This window comes from Saccostrea echinata, unplaced genomic scaffold (assembly GCF_033153115.1).
Source record: "Saccostrea echinata isolate AGI-Se365-2 ecotype Australia unplaced genomic scaffold, CSIRO_AGI_Sech_v1 ptg000015l, whole genome shotgun sequence".
NCBI classification, from domain to species: Eukaryota; Metazoa; Mollusca; class Bivalvia; order Ostreida; family Ostreidae; genus Saccostrea; species Saccostrea echinata.
Genome location: NW_026889764.1, coordinates 6725134 through 6737971, shown reverse-complemented (window position 1 = coordinate 6737971; position 12838 = coordinate 6725134). Strand labels below are relative to the sequence as shown.

The 12838-nt window shown below is 31.2% G+C and overlaps 2 protein-coding genes and 1 long non-coding RNA gene across 3 annotated transcripts in view; 1 reads left to right on the top strand and 2 right to left on the bottom strand.

Annotated features, from left to right (window-relative positions):
- Positions 1 to 12838, top strand: part of LOC133187460 (uncharacterized) — a 204496-nt gene that overhangs the window by 66997 nt on the left and 124661 nt on the right. The window lies entirely within an intron of this gene.
- The window catches only part of LOC133187459 (nuclear receptor-binding factor 2-like), a 108723-nt gene that overhangs the window by 68900 nt on the left and 26985 nt on the right, over positions 1 to 12838 (bottom strand). The window lies entirely within an intron of this gene.
- LOC133187799 (potassium voltage-gated channel subfamily C member 3-like) lies at positions 7955 to 9586 on the bottom strand. Its single transcript, XM_061323199.1, has 2 exons — positions 9114 to 9586; positions 7955 to 8866 (listed from the first exon to the last, which is right to left on the bottom strand). The coding sequence occupies exons 1-2, from the start codon at positions 9561 to 9563 to the stop codon at positions 7955 to 7957; spliced, it is 1362 nt and encodes a 453-aa protein (XP_061179183.1). The 5' UTR covers positions 9564 to 9586.

Below are 12838 nucleotides of genomic sequence, written 5' to 3'. Positions count from 1 at the left end.
GTAATAGAATTCTTCCAACGTGGAGATGTAAGTATATAAAAAGTGTTTTTAAAAACACTGAAGCTATCCTAAAGTTTTACTTCAAATGACGATGCTTTACATCGTTGTTGATTAAAAATATCGCAAACATTTTCTTCATCATACATTTATTAAAACAACAAATTTCTTCATTGAACCAAGTATCAATTGAACACTCTTTATCATATTCAAAGTATTTAAGAGACCATTAACGTAAATTGAATAAATAAACAAAGAAAAAAAGAAAAATTACAATTTGCAGCAATTATTGGTTTTATCATTTCAAACAACGGCGAATTTACTTTTATTTTTATATATACGTAAGTCATTTGTTAACTTACTGTTTTGAGTAAAATAAAAGATCATTCAGCGAAGGTATCACAATAAAACAAATGCAGTTCTTAAAAACAGAAAAGAGATTGTTGATATCCCAGTATCTTCAACTTATTTGTAAGTGGTCTGCCTCCTTTTCGAAAAAAATATATGTAGAATATATATGCTTTAGCGTATAAAAATCAACAGGGAGTCATAAATCCCGTTGATGAGATGATAAGATCGATCACTGTTAGTTATCTTCACCTTTTTTATACGTGTATACTGGTATTGTTACATAAATAAGGGAAGTTGACAACAGAAAAAAACAAGTCTAGTTGTAAGTTTTCCATCAATATTTTTCTCTAGTATATCTCCAAAGTATGAATTAGATATGTCCGACTATGTGTTCTCTCTTTTTCAAATCTAGTCGGATATACTGAATAAATTTAAGAATGAATTTTTTAAGTGACAAAACGTCGCCGACATATCTTAATGTCGAATTGAATACAACAAAAAGAGACTTTGTTTCATGTAGTATTTTTTGAATGAATTTTGTTTTACAAAAAATACAAAAGCAGGTCTGTTAATAACGGGGCACAATTAGAACCTATGGGAACTCCAAAATATCGACGGAAGACCTGGTCTCCAAAAATTAGATATAAATCGTCAAAGAGAAACTCAAACATCTTTTTAATATCAGCCTTAGAGTACTTGTGTGCAGAATCAGAATGTTTTTTAAACAAAGTAATTATGCTGATAAATAGGAGTTGTCTATGATCTCCAAAACCCTGTCTTTAATCTATCGATGGGAATGGTTGTATTCAGTATTGAAAAGGCCTAGATTTTGATTCTATGGATATGGTAAAATTTTGTGATTTCAAATTGCAGTGCCAATAAGATTCGTACTGTTCAAGATGGCTGATGTATGTCACTAAGAGTAATTGATGAATGCAGTGAAAGCTTTTTTGATTAGTTTAATAAGTTTTGACAAATCTATTCCTAAGTATTGAATTATCAAGCAATGAGGAAAAGCTTTGTATTTCAATCTGCACACTTATCCATTAATCATTCGCAAAGTAGATCTACAAAAACAGCAGAGTGTGTGTATGATCACCATAATTCCTACTTGTAGCTTCTTGCTTCTGCATGTTAATAATAACGATACATTAGGTATCGTATTTTACTTTAAGGCATACAAAGCCGGTTTGTCTATTATCGACAATAACATGCCATGCAAGACTGCATTATAAATATTAAAACAATGTGTTTTCTTTATCTGCAACGTCAATGTCAATGCAAGCACACTAGAGCAATATCGGAAAGCATGCAAAAGCCCAATCTAATGAAAAGAACTGTGTCATTTTAATCACCCTTAATCTCTGGAGATGATATAACAAATTACTTCTACCTCGGGGTACCGTTTTCTCATCAGTGGTTTGGTCGTTTTCCATCATACCATAATAAACCTTTATTAAAATACAGCAATGGGTGTTTACTTGTTCCAAAGCAATCTTGTCATACACATTTTTTTTCTATTTAAGATGCGTGGTAGAATAAATAGGCTAACTATGTCATTGATATGAGTTTTTTTCCCATATAACACAATTTGACCGTATTCTCTCCGATACATGCATAAGCTAACATATGCTCAAATAGTATATAAAATATTCATGTGTTGTATATACGCTTATTTTTGGCGACCATCTATATTCATATGTATGTTGTTGTATTTGAAAATTGCTGTTGAACAAAATACGATAAATCAAGAACAGATATTAGTATTATAAAATTATCATATTCCATATTTACTCTCATCTTCACATTTAGGACGAGTAGCTTATAATTCGGTTTTATTTTATTCCGGTCACGTCATTTGCCCGTATTACAGTGCGTACGAAGTTTTGCCAATTCATATCCATATTCTATTGCATTGACACGCATTTCAAAGTATTTTCTGGAGAATGATATTTGATCTCTTATTGTAATGTAATCTATATGCACACTAAATAATACTGTATCGCTAAACGCATGGGGAAACATTTTCAACGTATGGGGGAGTATATTTTAAACGCCTCGGGGACAAGAAATAAGGGTCACGTCTCTTTCGGTATTTGTAACATGTAATTACCAAAAAGTGCAGCAATAGTTAAGTTTTTTCCAGGTCATTGATCCTGTGTAAATACAGCACGAGCTCTTTAAGCCACCACTTGTAAGATGGTTATGACTTAAACCTTCGGTTCTTTAAACTTAATCATAAAAAAGTCCAGTCTTGCATTCCACCATATTTCAAGTTGAAGTCTACACCCTGTATTTCCTACATATATTCCCAAACTTTTGCTTCCAAACATTTCAATCATAGACAAACCGTACAGTGCATAATACTCAACATCTTAAACAGAATTTCTCGATCAATTATAAACCTTGGCAGGCTACTGACAGATAAGTTGATGTTACATGAATTTCAACAACCTCGATTTAAGTCAACATTTCGTAATTTCTATTGTCGTTATAATGACCTTGAAAGCAAATATAACCTATCATTGAGTGGTATTTTGGCTGACGTGTTTCATACCAATTGTTAGGCCTTTGCTTTGATTGCTGCGTCTACCTGAACAATACACAGGGCTCAAGGTTGTTTGACTTGTTTACAGGGGATGCTTACTCTTCCAATATCTGTATATAGGAACATATAGGAACCTGATCCCACCTCTTGAATTTCCAGGGGTTGGTGTTCTATGCCCTGTTCCCAGATTTGTACTGTATGTATTTTTTTTTTTTTTAGATCGATTAATGTTTGTTATCTTCAGTTTTCTCATTTCTTCAACGTATTTGTCCATCTTTTGACCTTCATTTGTTATTTTATGCAACTTTTGAACATTAATTATTATTTTGAACAGTAATTATTTCCCTTATTAGTTGATACAAATGTAATGCATGAAACGTCACGTCTGACGTTAAGCAAGGTTCTCAACTTTTTCAACTTTTCATCTGCGTAGGAAAAAATGAGTGAACGATCAAGCAACCTTTAACAGGACTTTATTCTGAGGAAACATAAGATCTACGCAAAAAAAAAAAAAAAAAAAAAAAAAAAAAAAAAAAAAAAATTATATATATATATATATATATATATATATATATATATATATATATATATATATATATATATATATATATATATATATATATATATATATATATATATATATTGGATTCTGGATGTATCAAACCCCCTATATTATGTATCCCATAAGACAGTACACTATGTTATACACACTCTCACCATTTATGACCAGGCTAGCTATAGGGGCTGCAGGTTTAATAATCTCAATTCCCTTAAGAGTAAACTTTTTCATTCCCAAGCCCCTCCCTGATAATGAAGCTTAAATTTGAGATCCAGGACATTATCCAGCTCCTTGTTCTCTATTGATTTATAAGATTACATGTACATGCATTATACGCAGTCTCGTAAACTCAATTCCTTCGACGGTTAATCGCTCAGTGAATTTATTAGTGCACTTACAGTAAGTTGAATAGTGAACCCACCACATAATACAGGGTAGAGTTCGTTATTTAAATCGTGAATTACGCATGGTGAATAAGTTTTAACTTCTGATTGCCGAATCAATGAGAAATCCAGATTTTTTTTTTTTTTTTTTTTTTTTTTTTTTTTTTTGATTACTTTAAGTACAAGCAGTACATATTCACTAAAATAGACAACTCGTTATTTCATATGACTAGCTGTTATAAATATAATACAGTACTGTAATACAAATTTATGCCTTCCATATGCTCAGAATGAAAATTTTTAAACATATTGTTTCCCGCAGCTTTGTTATTTTTCAGCCAGAATACAAAAATTAGAATGAATATAGTTGTAAATATGTCATTTATTAATGACACAAAGGTAAGACATGAAAATTGGAAGATCCTATGTTTTTCTACAATTTGTATATACACCAGGATTTGGATCTCCCAAAACTTAAAGGTACAGCATGATAGTAATCAAAAATACAATTTTATCAAACACTTATGGTGAAAAATAAGGTGGCAACCAACAATAGGCCAACCAAAAACCCAAGTTTTATCAAACACTTTTGTTGAAAAATAAGGTGGTAACAAACAATCAAGATTATTTGATTTTATATCAAATGGTTAATTATTAATTTTGGACAGGATGTGTATTACGAGTAAATGTAGGTACAAATTAACTATTACTGTGCACCAGAAGTTATCTCCCTTTTCAATAGGCCAACAAACAAAATGATAATAACACTATGTAAAGAATTAACTACCAATGGGACGGTTGAACGGGGTGGTGGTGGGTATGTTTTCCTTTACAAATTTCAGCGTGCACAGACACTTGCAGCTTGAGCATCTAATATTGATACTGATCATGTGATCACATTGTAACTATTAGCTAAACACCGCAAGGTCCCTAAAATCTGAGACTAATCATTACATAACATGCAAGTAGTTTACGAAGCCTAAGTTAACACTTTACATAATATACAGATAGCTAAATTGTTAACAGAAAAATTCTTAGATACATATGAATGCATAAAACATATTATCTCCAATTTATTTCCAATAATATTACAATATGTCGAAAACTGGAAATATTAATCTGAAAATGAACATAGGATCCAATATCAATATCCCTGTATCTTTTTCGTGCTTGAAGTGATTACATCAAACCTTTTAGGAAGAATAACTGAGCAGTATCATTGATCAGAAGAACGCATTATTACTTTTGTGGAAATTGATACATCGAGACTGTTATCAAAATACCCATCTATGCTGCGTGCTTAACGAGGTTTGCTCCTGAGATTTCGAGGAGATTTATATCTTAACCTATATTTCAAAATTCTGCATAAAGTTTTAATTCTTACAATAATTTTGGATTCTACAATGCTAAATAAACTATATTTAGTTAAAACTCCATTATTAAATTCCATACCAAAAGCATTAAGTGAGGAACCATATTTTGTGGCGGAAGGTTTTTTTTAGAAGAAAATGATCATTTTTTCTCTTACGAAGTACTTAAAGTATGTTATATTTGGATTCCTATTTTTACATGCAGTCTGCACATAGAGTTATTTTGTGCAGTGAACTGTTTTATACTGGTCCTAAATTATATATTAAATAAACTGTCATGAATTCTATCATCATATATGATAAATATAGCAAATATATTGTGAAAATCAAGAAAGAAATATCCCTATTTTAAGCTTAAAATTAGCACTATTTTAGTAATATCTAAAATTAACATCAGAGACCCCCAATTTTTATTTTATTTTCTGAATATATAAGATACTTTTAACCATTCTTCTTAATTTCAGTAAAATGTCATTACTTTCAAATGATATTTTTGCTTGTTAAATTTTTAATGGCAGAAAAATGAAATTTTTTGAGTGCAAAAAGGTCAAATAATTGAACATGCGGAGTAATTTGAAAAAAAAATTTTCGTTGTCACAAATTTTAATGTGTCTATTCAAGATGAAATAAGACTGTGTTTGTTCCCATAATTTATTTGAATAAAAAATATTGGAGGAAAAACTTTAAAAATTGATTTATGTGTAAGACATATTTACAGTGCAAAAAGGTCAAACTAAATGCTCTGTAGCGCCAAAAGACGCGCATTGACCCCCTTTTTTGTTTTGATTTTTAATCAAGCTATGTGTATAAATTCTAAAAATATACTTGATAAAAAATGCTCATTACTTTTGATGGCAAGATCCAACCTCCTTAAGATAAGATAAATTAAATCTATGTATTTTCATCCATTTCGATTTTTTTGTGCTTAGCTCTAACTTGTCTTATTAGAAGAACATCTCTTGCATATTTTATCTCCGACCCTTTCTTTTTCACACCATTCTTGCTTCTCTAAATAATATTTGTTGTATATTAGATATACTAAATATACGTTTGCACTCATTCGATTAAGAAAGGTTGGACAAATCAAGTAAAACTAGAAATTCGGGATTATAATGCAGCAATTTTTGGAAATGGACGCAACGACTACAATGCTAAACACGAACATTAACAAAATAGGGAAATCTCTAAACAGTTGTGTGATTCTTGAATTCAAAGTGTTAATATGTTGCTTGGATTATCATTTTTGCTGAAAATAAACGATATAAAAACATTATCAGCTTTCTAACCCCTTAGTGTTTAGATGTATTATGCCACGAAATCGTTATCGTCGTTTGATAAAGAATACAATAACTTTTTTTTAATCGTATGTGTTCCGTAGGTACAAACTTAAATGATATCGATAAATCATTTCTTTCATCAAAAATATCGATTTTAACAGGAACATTGATCTTAAACAAATAAAATAACGAGAAAATTCGAAGAGGACCCAAAGGAGAAGCTAAAAGTGATGCATTGATAACATCTGCATTCCATAGTAATGGGAAATCGAACATTATAAACTGAATATGCACAACTTTGATATCCGTAATCGATAAATGTATATGATTAACGATATAGTGTTTTTTTTATTCCTGGTCATTGATAAACAAAAAAAAATACATTAGTTCCTGGTTTCAATATACTAGTATATAAGATAACCTTAAAGACCATCTCCAAAATTGACACATTTAGATATCAAATCGTAAGTACATGTATGAACAAAGTAGGAAAAAATTTACAATACTTCTACATTATTTTTAAAATCGTTTGCCTATGTAAAATGGAGAAACAAATTTTATGTTGCGAAGGATATAATACAATGCAATTTAATTTCTTAAAATGCATCATGATAAGTACAGTGTAATATAATTAAACTAGGAACAGGCACCCAGGTGAAGAAATTAGAAAAAAAATCAATACTTTCACAGTGGTAGTTCTATATTTTCTCAAGGTTTGATGTAGATATTATGGAAAGTTTATTGATCACCAGTAGCGTTACATACAAAGACTATGGTAGCATGTTAAACGCTTAGAGAAGGGTAAAAGGCCATTTGGTAATGGCATCACTATTTCTTAAGATTTATCCCTGTTTATTAAGAAAGTTCGGAGTGTTGGGAATAGATTATGACCTATACAAGTACATAACAAAAAATTGCTTAAAGTTCTTTACAGCTTTGGGTATTATTTAATCACTATTTTTAAATAAATATGCTTCTATGAGGTGGTCAGATATATAAAAAAGAAATTCATAACATAGAACGTAGATAATATTTCTTAGTAAGCCCTACATGTATTCAAAAGTATATATCAAACCTTTACATTTTCAAAATAAATAGTAAGAAAACGCATCTGAACACATTAGAGACTATTTTCGTTTACAATTCTACAGTAGAACATCATCTGAAATTTGATATGCAAGTATTAATTGTCGCATATTCCATAGATATGAACACTTTTTAAAACTATGGAATTGACGGATCAATAAAACCAGTTTCTACAAAAGTGCATTCCTGAATCCTTTATTTAGACTGCTGCAATCAATGTTACTTTGATTCAGATAAAGGCCTTTATGAATAATAACATTATATATTATTTTCAATTTCAAATTCAATATTTCTTTTATTACATTATTCAACTCAACGTAGAAATGACAATGAAATATAGATTAGTTCTAAACATGTCTGTTTGTTGCAATTATTACGTATACTCAAGATTCAGTTCCGTTTAGATATATTGTGGGTGATTCTATTTTTTCTAAAGTTAAGACAGGCATCGGGCAAACAGATCCATTTTCTTTTGCTTTTTTCAGACGGGATCTACTTTCACATTTTCTTTCCTCTGCGTGCTTATGATTCGTGTATTCCTTAAGTTTGTTGTAGTAAACAGTAAAATTTGAAGTCACAACGGCAACTGGCATAGCAAGAATAAGAATTCCCGTCAGAGCACATACCATTCCTACGACGCGTCCAAGATAGCACGTGGGCACTACGTCACCATACCCTACCGTAGTCATAGTAACAACAGCCCACCAAAACCCAAGAAAGGCATTACTGAATGAATGTTTTTCTTCAAACTCAGCATAATAAATCAGGTATCCGAAAAATAAATTTGAAAGAATAAAAACAGCTATAAGAATTCCAAACTGACAAATACTTGCCCGAACGGCTAGGTTTATAACGTCAAAACTTCTGAATCTATTGAGGAATCTATAGAACCGGAATAATCGAAGCAGCCGTGCAGAAGACAGGATCATGATTACATAAGAGAATGTTTTGTCTTCCATAAAGTCTGGCCGGTTAATAACTAAAGAACACAAACTCCAAAATGCTATAATAGCCACAACGTCAATAACGTTAGGTGGTGTACAGAAAAACTTCCTCCATTTTATTGGCGTCACGACAATACGTGTTATGTACTCAAACGTGAAAAATATACCACAGATAAGATCTAAGTAGAAAACAGGTGGTGCTACAATAGTTTTGGTGTAGATATGGGGTTTCTCAACAGCTATGGTTTCATTGAAGTTGTTGGAGGTTGGCTGCCTGAGACTAGGAAGTGTACTCAAGAACAATACCGATGTTGACAGAACCACGACCAATAAGTACAGAATGTTGAAAACCTTTTTCAAAAGAGGAAACATTCATTTTTATTATTATTCAAAATGTTTGGCAATAAAATACTTCAGAATATTAATATAATATATCAGTATAATTTTTGCATGAATAAACAGTTCTTTATATTAAAAGCTGATATAAAAAGCTATTGAAAGAAAAATGTGGAAGATAAGACTACCGTATTCATTTTTTCTTTAATTTTTTTAAAAGTCCAAATTCTTAATTTATTTCTTTTTACCAGTTTTAACTTACGCTTGCTTTTCGAGATGATGCAGGATATTGCAGTGTTTTCCAGATGCAATTTCGCCAACACCCTTTGCGACTTTCTTCCTTAGGAACATCCAAAACTTTATATTTTTCAAGATTCTTGATTTCTTGCAAAATACACATGTCATTTTCATGTTTGTAGAGAGCTTTTAAACAACATTCACTGAGATAGGATTTGTCAATTTCCCAGAATTCAAGCTCGTTTCTTATAGTAGCCCCGCATATGTTTGAAGGAAAATGAAGCTCTCCCGTTCTGTAAAGATCCAAAATGCTATTGAAAACATCCGGGTTTCTGTCAAAGTAGAAAGACGCTCTGGAAGTTTTGACTGAGATATCTCGTTTGAGACAACTAAGTTTTGTGCCTGGAATTTTTTCCAGAGTTTCAAATGTTGTTTGAAATATGGAACCACCGATATTCAGTAATACAGTTGTCATAATGTATACTGTATGAACTTTCAAATAAATTTCTCACTAGAAGTTATTTCTGTAATCATTCATGAACCACAGCAAGCGATCACAAGCGGTTAAACATGCGTAAAATACATCTGCAGAAAAAAAAAAATCTTGTTATTCTTTTTCAAGTTGAATTTGACAAACATATCCCTTTTATCTTCATAACACTTTACTCCCCTTTTTTTATATAGGTAACTCTCTATAGACGGGTGCTTTTAGGAACATCTGGTCACTTAATATCTCTAAACTTCTTTCTTAAAACATGACAACTGTCTCGATTTTCTAGACTAAATTAGGAATGATGCCTACCATAAAACACGATTTAAAATCATACACGACCAATAACCATACATGTTATAAATACATCGATGGAGATCAAGAATATCCTTGTGTTTGATACATTCACATCCAACGACAGATCTATTCGAATAGAACCTTTAGAAATTTCAGTTGCAGAGTAGAGGAAGCGAATCGATTTATATTGAATTTCAATACGGTTAGATTTATTGTCAACGAGCCGATGCAAAAGCTTTCAGTTTCATTGAAAATGTACCATTTTATCTTTAGATAAATGACGTATTTTGTTATCAGGTAATCAGGGAAAAAAATCAATACGAACTTCTACCTTAATTCGTAGAATTGTTATCTATCCAATTTCCACGACTTCATCATACAACTTGTTAATATTTGATAAGCAGATTTCCCTCAATGAATCACTTTGATTAACTGTAATTCCATACATTTGTCTTTTTTTAAAAATCATCAACGGTGGTAATTCAAACAACATTTGCTTAAATATGAATATCATGCTGCATTAATAATTATCACTGACTCTTTAAGTCTTTCCCTCATCGATGTTCTTGGTAGTATTAAATGCTATGATAGCAATGTTTATATTCAAGTTCTATCTCTAGTCATCCTTCCTGTTGTTGCTTTATTTGAGCATTTATATAAAATCTAAAGAAAATAAAAATATTATATAGATCTGCGGAGAATACAGAAGAACTTCACGAAGAATTTTTGGCTGTATGAAAGTGGCTAATTAATAAGTATCAGCACATAATTTGGAAATTGATATCAATGCTTGCAATAACAAAGAACAGTAAAGGTACAAGTAAGCATAAATTTTAATGCAGATAGCAAAGAAGTGCATGTAGCTAATGAACTTTGCAGAAAAAACAAATAAGAAATGGCATATCATGCGTACGGTATTTAATGAACTTTGATGAAATACATATGGCATGGAGAGACATAAGGACAAGGAATGAGTGCAGTAATCGAACCTGGCGCATTGGTTAGAGAGTTTGTTCTAGAGTCACGGAGTGAGGAGTTGGCTCGAATCCACCGTATGACGTGGAGACTGGTCCTTCGGATGAGAGAGTATAAATTAGGTCCCGTGTCGTAAGAAAAAAGATCCTTCACTGCTCACCGTAAGTTCCGAGTGCAGCCCTCAATATAAGTAAAATATCCTCGAAGGGAAGCCAATAAAATTGGATGAATTACATATAATGTAGCGTGATGAAATTCATATGAAATTGCGTGACATATCTACGAAAAACGAATGCAGTAGTTAATGAACTTTGATGAAAAACATATGACAGGGCATGACATATGCACGAAGTACGTACGCAGTAGCTTGTAGACTTTGGTGAAAAACATATGATATGGAGTTACATAAAAGTACCTTAAGTTTTATTTTGTTTATTCATAAGTGAAAAGTACATGTAGATTACATAGAAATTTGAAATATCACTTGTCTTCTATATTTCCTAATTTAATAGAGAGGTTGAGATTTCATACGTGTACGTGTACGGGTACGTCTAGTAGGGGAATTCCCTAAATTTCTTGTGTATTACGTCATCAGTTTTGGCGTTGATAAGTTTTCTACACGTTCCTACAACTTGTAAAAAGGCATCTACACGTAGTTGTAAACTTGTAGCTTTTTCAATAAAAACTGATCAATTTATGTGTGAAACTGTTATTGTTGTTAATTATTTAGGATGTTAAGTTTCATGAACACTTATTTTAACATGTTTTGTTCACTAACTAAAGTCAAACTAATGTCACAAAACTACTAAATAGTTGAAACAGAGACACCGATTGCACTCTACACGTTCACGTTACACGTCATTAAAATCTCAACAGACAAATTACAAAAAAACGTGTACGTGTACGTCAAAGTTTGTGCACACGTACACGTACGCGTACAAGTTTAAAATCTCAACCTCTCTAATATCCATGCATATTTGGGGTATCCGTTAAACTGCAAATTGAGTTTACAAGTGTGAACCTGTTCAGTAATCTGGAAAATGCAAAATATATATAAACAAATTGTTACTTTTTAAATAAAGGAGAAAAAATATTTACACATATTTACAAGTATATGTAAGAGAGAGAGAGAGAGAGAGAGAGAGAGAGATCATATACTTGGGAATAGCAATAATATAAATACACTCCTAATTTCTATAAAAAGAATGCTTATTACATACAGCATAAAAGCTGATTCATGTAGAAGGTGTCATCAAAAATGTTATTTTCATATGTATAGCTTTTAAATATTCCTTATAGTAAGACGTAGGACACACTCATTAAGGAAAACGACAATAAATGACAATAAATATAAAATGAATAAGGAAATAATAGGCGATTTATTTATATGTAGCAGACTGGTATATTTTAAAAGAAAAATCTAGCACAAATAATGACTAGCACTAGGTCCATATACTAATAAATCTAGTGTTGAACCCAAGAGGATTTTTTATGGATCATTACCACCTGTATATACATGTAAAGCGAACACAATGTGTTTCAGATCATAGCCAGGAAATAACCTACCTAAGGTGTCTATTTCACACAAAGCTTGATAAATGTTTAAAAGTTAGTGATTGAAGTACTATTAGAGAATAAACAGATATAAAAAGGTAAGTAAAACTTAACATCCTTTTAATATCTGATTCTCCAATCACCCAAAATATTGATATATCCTAGCAACTGAATTCCAAATTATTCTCATGTATTTAAGTTGAAGAGTAGTATAAGGGAATATTCTTCGAAAAAAAAATTATTCAACTAAGTATTTAGATTATAATCCAATGTCTTACACTGACTATATTTTTATCACACATTTATTCAAATCATACACAGTCAGGATTTTACATACCCTTATAACCCAACAATCACTTACCAATTCATACTGATAGGCTTTCACTCAAAAGAAAAGAAAGAGATGGAGAAAAGTAAGGTTACTCTGGCTGTTT